Here is a 14746-nt window from a genome sequence, read left to right as displayed (position 1 = left end):
ATATCACCAGTTAGAAATATTTCGTTCTAATTTAGAACTTTTAAACAAATAAATTAAAGCAAACGATTAAAACTTTAAAGACGAAAGAATGGCGTTCTGAGAGGTCTATGGTCCTTTACCTAATGCATGACTATTTAATTACCAAACCTCTTTTTATTTGATTCTATCGTATCGCTTTAGACACACTGTACAAACTAAAAGAAATCGTTAAATTAAATTTCAGTTTACTTGGCCATATAAAAAGGGAATTCGATCTTATATTAGTTCAGAAACAAAATAAAAAAGAAATCCCTCCTTAAGGTGACAGAGCAGCTATACCTGGGGTCATAAATAGAAATAGCAACAATGTATCTAAGACAAGTGAATGCACTTTACTATCAAACATATGGGAAACTTAACAGATAAACGACCTGCGATCTTTTACACGGCGAACGGCTGGTCCTTGCCATCCTCGTGGTACTTGATGTAGGTCTCTCCGTGCGTGAAGTCCTTGGTTCCCTCGAGGCGACCTCGTGGCGGAGCCTTCTCGTAGTCGAAGGCCTTCTCCGCCTTGCCGAACAGCTGGTTGGTCATCTCGATATCCTCGCGGTACTTGCCCACGACCACTTTCTTTCCAGTAAGTGGATCGGTTATGTCACCCAACGGGTAGACGACCTTTTCCACGTTGTGCGTGATGAGGCGGGTGAGCCGCTCGGGCAACTCCCTGATCAGGACCACATCCCCGGTTTTGCATACCTTCTGCGGATCGTGGGCAAAGTAGAACTCGTCCTTTTTGAAGTACTGCAAAATAAGAAGCGGTGAGTCTCCTGGTGCGAGTTCTTATATGTTTCGCCTACCATATTCAGATTCTTGTCCAGTTCCATGCGCCGAATGCGGATCTTGGAGGCATTCTGCTTGATGCAGGGCATGCACTGGCCCATGAGTAGTAGACCCCGCCGCGACATTATCCTGCAGGACTTTTATTTAAAAATCTATAAAATAAACAACCGGTTGCGAGCAGTCGTGACAACAGCTGATACATATCGATAGGAACGGCAGTTATCGGATTCAAGGGCTGCAACAAGTTGCTTCTTTACAAACTATTTTTGTTAGTTTGTTTGCCTTAGGAGCTCATTTCCAATCTCATGAATTCAGTTTTTATTTATATTTCAACAAAATACTGGTAAACTAAATAAATATTTAATAAAAATAATATTTTTAAATAAATAAACATTAAAATGTATCTAAAACAGGAGTGAACATTAAGCGCTGTGACAATCGCTATTTTTGCGCTATGATAATATTTAAGAATCGTTACTATTTACATTCAAACATCGATAGCTGCCTTAGTGTAAAGCTGGGCTAAACTATCGCGGACCATCGCCAGACTTATCGATAGACGGCGCGCTCCACGTGTTTGCCCGTCCATTTTCTCGCAGCGCGCAACACGTGCGGAGGTTCCTCTCCGTTTATTAGTAATTTTCTCAGACAAACGCAGTTAAAATGGCCGACGTGGGTAAGTCTGAAAAGTGATGAATAAAAGGGACTCCAACCTTACGGACTGTCTGCCCGCAGAAGCACGCAAGAAGAAGAAGAAGATCAAGGAGGAGCCCGTGGACAGCGATGATATTGGCACGCTGCAGAAGCAGGGCAACTTCCAGATCAAGCCCTCCTCCAAGATTGCCGAGCTGGACACCTCGCAATGGCCTCTGCTCCTGAAGAACTTCGACAAGCTGAACATCCGCTCCAACCACTACACTCCCTTGGCGCACGGATCGTCTCCCCTGAATCGCGACATCAAGGAGTACATGAAGACTGGCTTCATCAACCTGGACAAGCCGTCGAACCCCAGCTCCCACGAGGTGGTTGCCTGGATCAAGAAGATCCTCAAGGTGGAGAAGACCGGCCACTCGGGCACGCTGGATCCCAAAGTCACGGGTAAGTGGTAGCGCGTGTTTGCCCCCGCCCGCCCGACCTAACCTCAATGTGTGACCTCGTGTTTTAATTTTTTTCGAACAGGTTGCTTGATTGTCTGTATCGACAGGGCCACCCGACTAGTCAAGTCGCAGCAGAGCGCTGGTAAGGAGTACGTCGCCATCTTCAAGCTCCACGGAGCCGTGGAGTCTGTGGCCAAGGTGCGTCAGGGCCTGGAGAAGTTGCGAGGCGCCCTCTTCCAGCGACCACCTCTCATCTCCGCCGTAAAGCGACAGCTGCGAGTGCGTACTGTCTACGACAGCAAGCTGTTAGACTACGATGAAAGCCGGAATATGGGTAAGTCCGCCTTTACTTACCCACTCTCGTCCAGAGCTGGTGCGTCGCTGCTGGATTGGTTTGTCCTGCAGGGATGCAGCCCGCTGAAGCAACTGAAACTCCAGTATTTGCCAGCCCACGCAAATGCACATTGTACATGTTAAAACATCGTCTTTTTCTCTCCTCCAATTCCGCCTACTCACGTGCTCAGGTGTTTTTTGGGTTAGTTGTGAGGCCGGATCCTACATCCGTACCATGTGCGTCCATCTGGGTCTCGTTCTTGGCGTCGGTGGCCAGATGCTGGAGCTGCGTCGAGTCCGTTCGGGCATTCAGTCTGAGCGCGACGGCATGGTGACCATGCACGATGTTTTGGACGCCATGTGGCTGTACGAGAACCACAAGGACGAGTCGATGTTGCGACGAGTGATCAAGCCGCTGGAGGGTCTGCTGGTCAACCACAAGCGCATCATCATGAAGGACAGTTCGGTGAGTTTGGGTACCAATGTCCTTTACCCCATGATATTAAGCCGGCAGGTGCTTGCAATCCCCACGAGCACCTGTGACTATGATTGGGAACAGCAAAGCCGCTGATGTGTGTATGTTGGGCAGCGCTCTTTTTCTGCGTTCTCGACAAAGAATATTCGGTCGACATCTCTTCTGCCCAAATCTTGTCATGATCGCAACTAAACGCCTCGTTATTCCCCAGGTAAATGCCGTTTGCTACGGTGCCAAGATCATGTTGCCCGGTGTCCTGCGCTACGAGGATGGCATTGAGATCGATCAGGAGATCGTCATTTGCACCACCAAGGGTGAGGCGATCTGCCTGGCTATCGCCCTCATGACCACAGCTACGATGTCCTCCTGCGACCACGGTGTGGTGGCCAAGATCAAGCGTGTGATCATGGAGCGCGACACATACCCGCGCAAGTGGGGTTTGGGCCCCAAGGCGTCGGCCAAGAAGGCACTCATTGCCGCTGGCAAACTGGACAAGTTTGGCCGGCCCAATGAGAACACACCTAAGGAGTGGTTGACTGGTTTCGTGGACTACAGTGCCAAGAAGTCAGCGGCAGCAGCTCCTCAAGAGGTTTCTCCCACCAATGGCTCCAGTGAACCCAGCAAGGTAACTTCCTTAAATAGTTTCCTTTAAATAATCTTTCACTAACCAACTTTGTTTATGCAGCGCAAGTTGAGCACCTCCAGCGTTGAGGAAACAGCGGTGCCCGCAGCTTCCGAGGAGACTCCTTCCAAGGACAAAAAGAAGAAGAAAAAGAAGCACAAGGGCGATGAGGAGGCCCCAGCTGCTGAGGAGGAGCCAGAGCCAGTAGAAAAGGAGAAGAAAAAGAAGAAGAAGAAGGATAAGGATAGGGACAGAGAAGAGGCTCAGGAATAGAAGTCGAATGTTTCTATAGGATTAGGTTTTATAGAGAACTCTACGCTTTTTTGTAGAGACACCTACCAATTCGCTAGCTGTTAAGTTTAAGGAGTGTTTTTATGTGTAGAAGTGCATACTAATTACAAATGCATTTAAGTGACATTCGCAATGCAATAAATTGTATATTTTATTGTGAACGTTCTGCTTTTTTTCCTAAGTTCTAGTTCTCTTTAGCTTTACAGTTAGATAGGCAGGCCTACGCAAATGCAAGGTGAGTTTAAAATTGCATTTTGAAATAGCTGAGTTATATTTTCGTTTGCGTTATCTGATGAGCAATAACTTTCGCCCCTAGCTGAAAAATGAAACTTCTCATGTTGAATGCGAGATTGGTCTTACTGAAACATAACGCAACCGAACATATCTGAGTTATTCGAGACTTTTCGTCTTCATTATTCGACTTAAATATTAATTCAAATTTTGTTTTTATAGCTTGGGGAACACCCGAAAGGAAGAAATGCTTTTAAAAGTGCACAAAAGGTGAGTTTCCATTAGAGCTTAATTTTTTCAGTAATATGTCTTATGATGAGCTTTAACTTTCGCCCCTATCTGAAATTGAAACTTCTCATGTTGAATGCGAGATTGGTCTTACTGAAAATAAATAAAATAATGACCACATCAAGCTTTATTATGTATTTTACTAATCTGAAATTTCTTATATTTTTGCAGTTTGATTGAACGGCAAACAAACAAGTTATATCCTTGGGCGAGGATACTACATAAAATGTAAGTCATTATTATAACTTCATATTTCCTATCCTTTCTATGATGAGCATTAACTTTCGCCCCTATCTGAAATTGAAACTTCTCATGCTGAATGCGAGATTGGTCTTCCTGAAATGTAATTTAAATTCTAAAAAGGGGTCTACTTTGTTTTATATATATATTTCTCACAATTTATTTTGTTTGTTTTACAGATTGTTTGACCAAATGATTCAAAAAAGAACGACGGGAATTTAAAACGAAAAGGTAAATCTTGATTACAAAAAAAAAAAATTTGTTCTTGTTCTTAAAATGATGAGCATTAACTTTCGCCCCTATCTGAAATTGAAACTTCTCCTGTTGAATGCGAGATTGGTCTTACTGAATTCTATTCCAACATAAAAACAATAAAAATGTGTTGGGGCCTTTGTAATAAAATCTTTCCTTTTTCAGATTATTACATGATTTGTTGGCTGAGGATTCCTAATCCTATTCAGAAGGTAAATATTTATTTAAGGATTTCTCTTGTAAAAATAGTTTTTTCCAACATATTTTGCTTTGAACTGCTTTTAAAATCTACTCTTCTCGATAAATTGATGAAAACAAAAATCTGAATTATGTGGCATGATTTTCACATTAACCGCAACAAAACCCTACTCCAATAGGTCCTACTGACAATTCCTAAAAAATAATGATTTTTGCCTAAAAATAATCCAACCACTGACTAACAATTAATTTTCTTTTGCATTTTTTAGTACGCAAGCACGCTATTATTAAACCAAGGTAAATATAAAAGCTCTTTTATAAAGTTTTAACTGAAAATGATGTAAAAATAAATCTGAATTATGTGGCATGATTTTCACATTAACCGCAACAAATCCTACTCCAATAGGTCCTACTGAATATTTTTAAAGAAACGAAATGTTTTTTTTCCCTCGTAAGGAACTAACTAAACTTTTTCTTCTGTTTTGCAGTTTCTGATGTCATCCCGATGTCATACAGCACTCTTAATTGATGTTCTATAAAAACAATTATATTTCTAGGTATAGTACTGCCCAAAACACTCCATTCTAATTTTAAATCAACTGAAGCGAAAATAAAAGAAAACAAATAACAAGCGACATTTATTTATTGGGATTAAGGTCACGCTTGCTTATAACCTAAAATCCAGCTGAAATCTTTGACCAGCCTGTTTGGGCGCGAAATATTCGCCAGGGGTGCAAAAAAAGCGCGAAAGAAGCGGGCGTGTGATGGCTTGAAAACTTGAACTGCCAGCATGTGTGTATGCAAAAACAAGGTCTATATTGATCCTCAATAATGTGCGCGTTATCTTTGCTTGTATTTGCCCAGTACAAAAGTAGAGAACACGTTTTCTCTGACCTCAAAATATCAGCGTGTGGTTTTTATCTACCTAATCTGCCCTGCGTTCCATTCCATCGTGCCTTGGCGCGCTGCCTATCGAACGCCATGTTGGATTAATCGCAGTGTGTTTGTCTGTCACTATTTGTGTATGTATTCGGCTATGCTTTTTTCGACGCGTCGTCAGCCAGAGCTGTGGGTCAATTGTTAAAGTTATTTTGGATAATTGCGACGCGCTTACGAACTTGCAAGAGCTTAGGAGCTAACTGGCTGCTATCACCCGCCTTGAATACAGGTAAGTAGCCCCGAGAGTGCTTAGTTGGGAGAAAAAGGACATTGCCGGCATGGGAATTTTGGTACGGAGCGTAGAGGGTGCTTTTAATTGACGCATGCGATCGGTTGTGTATGTATCCATTGCAACGCCATGTTGGATTTCAGTTTTGAGGTTATTGATTAGTTTCCGCAAGAACGTAATCTAAAATATTCTTTCCGCAGAGGAAAATTCGTAAGGGCCAACTAAGTTGTGCGAAATCATATTAACTTTTGTATATATTGGAGGAAATTGTATTTGGGGGATACAGGGGTTGAAATTAACGTAAACCAGGTGGTTAGCAGTGCTAAACATTTCAGGATTTTATGAACTGGTGTAAGTCTTCGCCCTTCTTCTTGTTTATTTGTAGTTTCAGCTTGGCTTAAAATAATTCTCAGTGGAGAAAGTAGTGTTGGCAAACAAAGAGTTTTCCTGAAGAAAATAATTTCCTTTGTATTGTCTGCTTTAGAATATTTGTACATATCTGCATCGTAAAAACCATGCAATTAGCACGTGTCTCAGAGGCTTCTGCGATCGTTTTTCGGATCAGGTAGAGCCGTTTTCAGTGTTGCAAAATCAGGACATTTTCCCGACCCGAAGTTCTCTTCTCCACGTCCTGCAGTCTTAAATAACATATTTATCGGTTATCGGAAGGCGCACGTGTGTCTCGCTCCCTGCACCACCCCCTCGTCCACCTGAACGTCCGAAAGCAACAACAACTGCCGCTAGCCCATGCCATGCGTTCCCCGGAAATGCCTGGGAGTGGGCAGCGGACAGGGCTCATACTCACGCACACACACTCGCAAGCACGCATGTGGCGGTGACGCTGAGTCGGAATCTGGATTATTTTGTGATCTGATCGCGGTGCAGTCTGAAATTCCCTTCGGCTGCCGCATAAAAGTGCAATTTGTGACTCAAACCATTGCCAAGTGGCCAAGCGATGAGTTTTGGCCATCGCTCGTAGTCAGCACTAGTGCGGAAGGGAAAAAGCAAAGCCTCGAAATGTTTTGATTGTGCTCTCCGTATCGCGTGTTTTTGTTGTTTGTGCGGGGGTGCGGCAAAGGCGCTGAACCAGCAGCAACCATCGCTTCTGTGATACCGAGTCTGTTTGCAAAAAGTGCGTACATAAATGTTATAAATATTGGTTCTAATAAATATCAGCGTCCTGTAAATTGAGTGGCCGTTCTCCCTTGTGTGTATCTGCTGTTTTTCGCAGCAGGGGCGTTTGCATTTTGCAGACATTTAATACAAAAGTATTGAATAACAAAGTTCTTCTCTCAAAGATTTACCGTAAAAAGGAGTGCTGTAAAGTGATAGGATCAGTAAATTCTCCGGCCAGTGTTGCCAATTCCGAAACTGTTTCAAAACTGTCAGCACTGAAAGCTACTTGATTTTGAGGTTAAAGTTTTTCCAAAGCTTAGTAATGATTTTTCCTCCTGTTCCCACAGCATGACTTACGAACTGCCTCCGATCGTACTACAAGGCAAAGAACTGATCAAATACCGCCACCTGAAGCGCAAATATCCCGTTTCCAAGGACTTCCTGGAGCGGAACTGGTGGAATGCCAAGAGGTTTATCATTTACGCCCTCACTCCGCGCTGCATCCTCCGGAATTATGCCTGGCGCCGACGACGTAGCCACCGTGTCCTTATCGTGCGTCGCGTCCGCATCCTGCTCTTCGATCCGCGGCTTAAGCGGATGATCAAGCGCCGCCTGCAGAACGTGCGGCAGTGGTCCAGGAGCCTAGTGGGTCACTACAGGAAGATGGGCAGGATAGAAGAGTACGAGGAGACGGAGGTCTACAGCGTGGCCGAGCCTTTAGGAGCCGAGGAACTGTCAAAGCAGATGAAGCAGCAACTGGAGCTGCTCAAAACGGGTAAGAGAAGCCTGTCCCTCATAGAAGACGCGAATCCCAGTGCGGAGGTCCCAGTCAAGAAACTTAAGAAGCAGCCTGAGATTACCGAGGAGACGCCTAACGAAGAGGTCAATGATCGCCTCCATGCTTCAGACCTCGCCCCCTCCAAGGAGGCAGCTGAAAGGACGCCAACGAAGTCGGCTGCGCAAGTTATCGCCTCAGAGGATGGCCCGACCCCGGCCACTCCCAGCAAGGAGCAGAGCGGTCATACCAGCACCTGCTCCAGTGCCGAGAAGGCGAACAAGGGGGAAAAGGCCGGCGGAAGCAAGTTTCTGGACATGCTCATGAGCAAGGTGCGCGTAAAGAACTTTGCGCGGGAGGAAAACATCCCATCGGAGGTTAGTGTGGCTCCTTTCTGCGCCTCCGAGGACGACGGTAGCGAGGATTTTGTGGGCTTCGACGAGAGTGTCCACCAGCCGGGCATGCTGCTCACCCCGCTGGTTCCCAGCAATTGTAAGACCACAGAGGGCAACTCCGCCTTTGTCAGCGAATCCCTGGATGCGTACATGCGTGAGCATCACATTAATAACTCGGATTCAGTCCAAGACGAGAAAGACAAGTTGCTCGAGCCAATGGGACACGATGGTCAGGTTACCTCGCACAGTATGCCGCCGCCTATGGACATGCCAGCCGTTCCGGAAGCACTGCAGCGCTTGCGAACAGTGGCGGAAAGGCGTCAGTATCTGCAGCGTTGCAAAAACCACAAAATGGGAATCATCAACAATGAGGCTAATGTGTACAGAGAGTTGCAGCGAAAGCAGCGCCAGAGAAAGGTCAAGATCGGCGCCATGCAGGCTCTACAGGCACCCGACTCCCAAATGCCCTTCACACGCCAGGGCTGGCAGGCGGCCAGTTATGTGGCCACCGAGGATTCCAACTACTACTATCAGGTGGGACTTCGATAGAGCATTTGCATATGAAATGTTTCTGATAATCTTCTGTCTTTTCAGGTAATCCAGGTGGATGGGGAGTTGGTGCGTTTGCCGGGCGCCCGCGGCAACAACTTAAAGCGCGAGAAAACTCCTTACTTGAGCAGACTAACTCGCAAAGAAGAAAATGAACTCAAGTGCGGTGACTATTGCTTGGATGCCCGTATCTGCAGAGAGTTACAGGTGATACCCACGAAAGTGAGTCCGCCAAGGAACCCCAAGCTTCTCAACCAGTTTCCGTTGCCCGCCATTTTCCGCCCCTGTCCGCTATCCAAGAAACCGCTGCAGAGGCCACTGGACGACGATACAGCCGCGTTGCTCCTCGCAGGTGGCAGCATGGCAGTGGTTAGCATGCCAAATGTGCAGCTAGACGTGATGCCAGAGCTAGGCCGACCTCTGGACGAGATTGCGAAGCGGTATCTGCAGCACATCTTACCCCATCACGACATAACACGCGAGTGGGCCGAGTTCAGTGTGTCCACGCTGCAGGCGCCTCCCGCCTGTATGAAGGATGCAGAGGAGCAGGCTGCTCAAACACCAGCCGGTCGCCGCAAGAGTTTCACCTTCGTTATTCCCTACCTCAACGATCGGAACCACATTCTCGTGCGGCGCGTGGTGGACCGATCCGAGCTTTTGGACGAAAGCTTTAACGAGGAGCCCGACAAGCTACAAGAGTTCGCCTTCCGCAAAAAGCTTCCTGCCCAACCAGATGCCGAAACTCTCGCCTGCGCAGATATGATCAACGACATGATAAACACTGTGGCCATCAGCTGCAGCGAAAACAGCTTTATAAGCGAGGATCCAGATGCGGTTGCTTCGTTGGCCAAGTCCTCCGATTTGGGTCCCCCTAAGGAGGAGTCGGCCGCGGACAAGACGGGCGGCAAGGCAAAGCGACTGCCTAACAAGCAGAAGCGCCTAGCCAATGAATTGAGGCGACTGAATGCCACTATCATTGATGCTGCTGCCAGAAATGCAGACGGTGAGTTGTCCTACCTGCCTGCCAAATGGTATTTGGTGATCATTATTCGCTCTTTTTAGCTAACAAGCCCTGCATTAAAGATTACTGTCAGTTGGGTTGCCTGTGCACCAGCCTCGCAGGTACAGAATTGCCCGTACGGGATCACTGCGGGCGTGCAGATTGTGTCCTAGACTGCCGTTGCCTGGGTGCGGAGCAAGGTCGTGTAATGCGCGTGGAGGCTGCAGATGTAATATTAACTTTCCATCAAGGCATTTGTGAACGCGATAATCATTTACTCTATTTTAATCCAGGGTCGCGGAATTTCCAACGAGGATGCGTTCAACTTGCGACGTAAAGCCACTGCTCGACTGGCCAAAATGGAGAAGGACTTCACCTCCACCTTGGTGCTCACCGACAACGAGACTCTGCTGATCAACGAGTCGCAGGGGGACAAGAAGCGACGCTGCACCAAGGCGCCCAAGCGTTACGAGGACTTCGATGACTCCATGTTCGACGAGGAGGAGAAGGAAGTGGTATCACCAACCTCAAAGAAGCAAAAGAAGATTGCCGCTGCCGCTGCGGCTGCAGCTGCTGCTGCCGCTGCCAATGCCAAGACATCTGCTTCGGCTCTAAGCGAACCGTGTTTCGTGAAGGAGACGGATCTGGCCAAGCTGAAGCATTGCTTTGTGGGACTTCGCCGGTTGTCAGACATTGAAAACTTGGCGACGTTCTGCATGACCCACCAGCTGTATAAGTGCTTCTGTGGCGGTGACTCCCCCGACGGCAAGCCTGTGGTTATCGAAAAGGAACAATGGAACGCGCCAGTGACCCACTTTAATCCAGAACTGGCCACAAGGGCGCACTACAGTTTTGAGAGACCGCCGGAGGAAATTCCCACAAAGAAGAAGAAGAAGAAGGAAAAGAAAGCTAAACTCAAGCTGGAGCAAAAAGCGAGCGAAGAGGAGCAAAAGCCAAAGACCAAAGAAGAGGAGACTACACCACCCAAGACTGAATCCACGGAAGAACCGAAGGCAGCTGTTTCCTCATTTAACGATGAGTCTCCTCTCCAAAGGTCTATTGAGTTAGATACGATATTTAGCTATTTCCGCTCGCGCCCTCAACTCTGCCGGCGAGCCATTTCTGTTCCAAAGAACTCCTACCAGCGCCTAAACCAACGAAGAGCGGAACGCGTGCGCAATCAAACCGCCCGACAAGAGACTGCAGAAACAATGGAGCTCCTTAGGAGTCGCATTCAGGGTGCCATTAACTACTACCGCAAGGAACTCGATCGACAACGTAAGCGAGAGTTCTCCAAAAAGGCTAAGACCTCTGTCATAGAAGTGCGCGATGATTCCGATGGAAGCGAGGCTAGCACGCGTCAGAAAAGGAGTGGAACCCCTACCACGGATGCGGCTCCGGTCAAGCGCATTAAAATCCAAGCGGATGAACCTCTGCCGCCGGAGGAGGGCAATAAGTTGGACATTCAAGTGCCCCGCATCGCTGCCTGCTATTCCCTTAATTCCGCTTCCGTGGATGTTCTGGCATCTGGAATGGCTGCTGCAGCGGCTTCCGCCACCGGAGCGGATAGCAATTCCGCTGAGACGGATTCTCCCAACTTCCGGTCTTTCTACAACGAGGTGGTCAAGAACATGAACACTCTGGTCAGCAAAAAGATGCAGGACATTGACCTGGCGCTGCAGCGGGAGAGCAAGATAATACCGTCCCCCAACGAGGAAATTCTTTGTATTATCAAGTGGACCAACTTTCTGGCGGCCTTCGAATCTGGTTTCGTATTCATTTGGGACGTCCAAATGAAGAATCATAGCTTCTTGGCGGCCACCACAACAAACCAAATGCCCTCAGTGTGCGGCGCAATAGCTGTAACAAACACCCAGTTTGCACCGGATCCTCGAGCGCTACCTTTAATGGCTCGAATGCTCATGAATTCCACCCGAAATGTAAATACCAACCGCCTGGCGGTGGTGATGCAGGGCAGGCAGAGCTACTGGCTTGTCAAAGGATTTCTGCGACATATGGAGGGAAATGCGTGCACGAAGCCCACGCCGGAGACGCATCCATTGCTCACGAAAAAGATCAATGTGCTGTGCTCGCTGCTGGTGAAGCAGCGCATCCGGGAGCACCAGAAGAAGCTGCAGGCCGGTGGCGGCTCACAGTCTGAAACGCCAAAAAGCTCTGCAGCCGATGTCCCTCCGTCAAGCTCGCTTCTCAAACAGCGCTCACGGGACCATCAGAAAAAATCACAGAGCGAGGGTGCCACATCCAGTGCAACATCGTTAGCAAAAGCTGTTTCAAGTTCTCCCGCGCCTGCTGCTACTGTGACAACTGCCTCGTCAATCCTTGGGGCAGCTGCTGCTCCCCCTTGTCATGGCAAGAGTTCATCACCCGGTACCAAAACCAAAAGCAGCGCTGCTGGGATCCGAAGCAACATCGAGTTTAGAAAGGTTAACCACAATGATGTGGATGAGCTACAAATACCCGAGCAACACAAGGCCGACCACCGTTGGGTGGTGCTCGACATTTTCGATGACTTTTCGCACATCTTTGTTCCCGCCTTCGGGGACATGATCTCTCTGACCAGAATCCACAGCGTGATGAAGGTGGCTGGGGAGACACAGAAGGTGGTGAAGCTCCAGTTCTTTCCCAATTCGCCATACGATGCTTTTGTGACGCCATCCTCAAGAAAAAAGATCTACTTCGGACCGCTGAGCCTGGACATGCCGCCGCCAGTGCTGGTGCTGCTGCAGAGCGTTGACAGGAAGATGATGCTGCGCGAGGTTTACCAGCGGGAGCACTCTATCCCCATCCAGCGGCACCGTCGGAGCATGGCCTTCTGGGTGCTGCACGTTAACGGGCAAGTGCACTTCGAGATAGACATGGAGTCGACGGCTAAGCTGGCAGCGAAACAAAATAATTCCACCGAAACATCCAGTCTTAATGTGCTAAAAATACCTTCGCAGCTGTCTGTGGAATTGGAAAAGAATGATGAGGCGGTCCCGCCGGTGGTCATCATTGATAGTGATGAGGAAGATGATGATCATGATCAACTGGTTATCGATGAACGGGAGGACCACAAACTAGTCACAGAGATTAAGCAGGAACAGCCGCGCACGAGCTTCACCATTCAGACGATGCCCTCCAGTGGCGCTCTGCAAATAACTGCCGCGGAGTCGGTAGACCCACCACCACGTCCTTCCAAAGATGTGACCACCTGCAGTGGAGGCTTCAGGCCTTTCATTTCGAATGTACCCGCCTCAAATGGGGAGGTAGCACCCACCACCCAATATCTGACTCCGCAAGTGCAGGTTACCACGTCGTTAAATGTTCCCGAGTCCGCCTCGTCCAGTTTGTTGGCGCAACCGTCAGCAGGCAAGGCGGTACACAACAGAATCAACGAGTCTCTGCAGGAGCTTCTTAGCAGTGGGAATACTATAACGCCTGGAGGCATAACAATAACCAAGTTGGACGGCAAGGAGAAGAAATTTCCAAGCGAAAGCTTAAACAAGCGCATCCCGGTTATAACCGGGATTGCGAAACAAGCTCCTAAGGCGCTACCAGCACCGGGGACAGGTTCTGCGGCCAGAGCGCCTGTCATCAGGCCATTGCCTGCGCCCGCTTCCAAAGGCGCTCAACTCATACGACCCATGGCACAGGGGCAGGGGACGGTGGTCAGGTTATATCCGAAAGGAGCCATTGCTTCCAATCGGCAGTCCATGCCGGGAAGCTCTAAACAGGCGGTAACCGCAACACCACGTCAGTCCCTGCCAGCCAAGGTTACAAATTCCAGTGATAAATTATCTCCAGTTGGCAGCTCCAAGCTGCCTGTCTTAACTGAGCAATCGGCACGAAAGTCGCTCCCACCGCAACCTACCAGTGAGGGGGAACATCTGCCCTCGCGACAATCTCTGCCAGCCAAAGTAGTCGTCAGGTCTCCTGCAGCAGTGCGCCCGGAATTGGTAGCAGCTACTGGCCAACAGCCCGCCAACGTACCCGCAGCTCAGCAGGGAAACGAGAGGACCTGCTATGGCATTATGGGTGCCAAGGGTTTGCCTCGCTTCCGCGTCAAAGTACATGGTTCGGACTTCTATGTCAAAGTACCAGAAGAGGGAGTTTTCCGCTTTAAAACGTTCGGATCTGCCGCCGGCTTTCTCAATCGGTGAGTGTGGTCAGAGTCCTTCCAAAGCCCCATTGCTGACTTATGTTTCACCCAAATTGTAGGCATTTGGCCAAGTCCAATCCAGAATTCAAACCGTTCTTGCCGGCACAGTGGAAGTTTCAGGCCTTGGAGCAGACCAACAACCAAGTGCCATCTAAGAATCAGCTGCCGCCGGCCGCCATCGTGATCGAAGATTGAAGCGCTTTACTTTGGTTGGCCATCACACTCATACTATGGTCAACTTACCAGGTAGATGTAAAGGCAGCAGACACAGCTCACAATTTCCGGATACATATTTAATATGTAAACTGTTTAGTTATAGCTCTAGAATATGTCGTCTTATTGAGTTGTATTATTGCCAATTACTTTTAAAAAAAAGTATTAGCAACGACCGCCACCAAGTCAATGCAAAATTGTTAGGGATAAGTATTACCTCCTCTATTGGTTATCATCATAAATCCATGAACTTAGCTGCACTTACTAATAATGTGGTTGAAAAGGCTGTTTAAGTTTATATTCCGCCGCTCAATTTCAAAGCCTTATTGATTAAGCAGCACAAGTTCTATAGTTTGTATCTAAAATTAAAAAAAATATATTTTAAAATATACTTAAGACATAATTTTGGTTTTTTTATTTTTAAATAAAAGAAGAGAATTTTAATGCAAAATTCGTGTTTTGAAATTGGCGCTTCAAACAGCTGGTTGCCCGTTCCGATTCCTCGTCGTTTCCCTGGAAGAACAG

At 47.7% G+C, this 14746-nt stretch overlaps 3 protein-coding genes, 1 long non-coding RNA gene and 5 other non-coding genes across 10 annotated transcripts; 8 read left to right on the top strand and 1 right to left on the bottom strand.

Annotated features, from left to right (window-relative positions):
- Positions 1 to 133: 133 nt before the first annotated feature.
- LOC108026748 (28S ribosomal protein S17, mitochondrial) lies at positions 134 to 1027 on the bottom strand. Its single transcript, XM_017097874.3, has 2 exons — positions 837 to 1027; positions 134 to 780 (listed from the first exon to the last, which is right to left on the bottom strand). Exons 1-2 carry the CDS (start codon positions 942 to 944, stop codon positions 421 to 423), a joined length of 468 nt encoding a protein of 155 aa, XP_016953363.1. The 5' UTR covers positions 945 to 1027; the 3' UTR covers positions 134 to 420.
- Positions 1028 to 1346: 319 nt separating this feature from the next.
- LOC108026867 (H/ACA ribonucleoprotein complex subunit 4) lies at positions 1347 to 3798 on the top strand. Its single transcript, XM_017098052.2, has 6 exons — positions 1347 to 1495; positions 1555 to 1917; positions 1999 to 2250; positions 2441 to 2715; positions 2936 to 3349; positions 3410 to 3798. The coding sequence occupies exons 1-6, from the start codon at positions 1483 to 1485 to the stop codon at positions 3617 to 3619; spliced, it is 1527 nt and encodes a 508-aa protein (XP_016953541.1). The 5' UTR covers positions 1347 to 1482; the 3' UTR covers positions 3620 to 3798.
- LOC122818419 (small nucleolar RNA snoR639/H1) lies at positions 2741 to 2880 on the top strand. Its single transcript, XR_006367902.1, has one exon. It is a non-coding gene; the product is annotated as a small nucleolar RNA snoR639/H1 (small nucleolar RNA).
- An 85-nt stretch (positions 3799 to 3883) lies between the features above and the next one.
- On the top strand, positions 3884 to 5477 carry LOC122818183 (uncharacterized). Its single transcript, XR_006367679.2, has 6 exons — positions 3884 to 4138; positions 4328 to 4384; positions 4576 to 4627; positions 4814 to 4860; positions 5116 to 5143; positions 5335 to 5477. It is a non-coding gene; the product is annotated as an uncharacterized LOC122818183 (long non-coding RNA).
- LOC122818425 (small nucleolar RNA Me28S-Gm1083) lies at positions 3921 to 4008 on the top strand. The gene has a single exon (XR_006367908.1). It is a non-coding gene; the product is annotated as a small nucleolar RNA Me28S-Gm1083 (small nucleolar RNA).
- LOC122818424 (small nucleolar RNA Me28S-Gm1083) lies at positions 4175 to 4262 on the top strand. The gene has a single exon (XR_006367907.1). It is a non-coding gene; the product is annotated as a small nucleolar RNA Me28S-Gm1083 (small nucleolar RNA).
- LOC122818427 (small nucleolar RNA Me28S-Gm1083) lies at positions 4418 to 4505 on the top strand. The gene has a single exon (XR_006367910.1). It is a non-coding gene; the product is annotated as a small nucleolar RNA Me28S-Gm1083 (small nucleolar RNA).
- On the top strand, positions 4667 to 4754 carry LOC122818426 (small nucleolar RNA Me28S-Gm1083). Its single transcript, XR_006367909.1, has one exon. It is a non-coding gene; the product is annotated as a small nucleolar RNA Me28S-Gm1083 (small nucleolar RNA).
- A 394-nt stretch (positions 5478 to 5871) lies between the features above and the next one.
- LOC108026776 (uncharacterized) lies at positions 5872 to 14622 on the top strand. 2 transcript variants are annotated; one of them, XM_017097930.3, is made up of 6 exons: positions 5872 to 6014; positions 7478 to 8834; positions 8895 to 9852; positions 9912 to 10078; positions 10143 to 14005; positions 14068 to 14622. In XM_017097930.3, exons 2-6 carry the CDS (start codon positions 7479 to 7481, stop codon positions 14201 to 14203), a joined length of 6480 nt encoding a protein of 2159 aa, XP_016953419.1. In that variant the 5' UTR covers positions 5872 to 6014; position 7478; the 3' UTR covers positions 14204 to 14622. The 2 variants fall into 2 exon arrangements, with proteins under 2 accessions (XP_016953419.1, XP_016953418.1); XM_017097929.3 differs by lacking the exon at positions 5872 to 6014 and adding an exon at positions 6831 to 7146.
- The last annotated feature ends 124 nt before the right edge of the window (positions 14623 to 14746 follow it).

Source organism: Drosophila biarmipes, chromosome 2R, assembly GCF_025231255.1.
Source record: "Drosophila biarmipes strain raj3 chromosome 2R, RU_DBia_V1.1, whole genome shotgun sequence".
Classification (NCBI taxonomy): Eukaryota; Metazoa; Arthropoda; class Insecta; order Diptera; family Drosophilidae; genus Drosophila; species Drosophila biarmipes.
This window is presented reverse-complemented; position numbering and strand designations above follow the sequence as displayed.

Coding starts and splice junctions, on each gene's coding strand:
- LOC108026776 (XM_017097930.3), top strand. CDS start 7,479: ATGACTTACGAACTGCCTCCGATCGTACTACAAGGCAAAGAACTGATC. Junction 9,853..9,911: donor TGCTGCCAGAAATGCAGACG/GTGAGTTGTCCT, acceptor CGCTCTTTTTAG/CTAACAAGCCCTGCATTAAA. Junction 14,006..14,067: donor GCCGCCGGCTTTCTCAATCG/GTGAGTGTGGTC, acceptor CCCAAATTGTAG/GCATTTGGCCAAGTCCAATC.
- LOC108026867 (XM_017098052.2), top strand. Junction 2,251..2,440: donor CGATGAAAGCCGGAATATGG/GTAAGTCCGCCT, acceptor TCACGTGCTCAG/GTGTTTTTTGGGTTAGTTGT. Junction 2,716..2,935: donor TCATCATGAAGGACAGTTCG/GTGAGTTTGGGT, acceptor GTTATTCCCCAG/GTAAATGCCGTTTGCTACGG.
- LOC108026748 (XM_017097874.3), bottom strand. CDS start 944: ATGTCGCGGCGGGGTCTACTACTCATGGGCCAGTGCATGCCCTGCATC. Junction 781..836: donor TGGACAAGAATCTGAATATG/GTAGGCGAAACA, acceptor CTTATTTTGCAG/TACTTCAAAAAGGACGAGTT.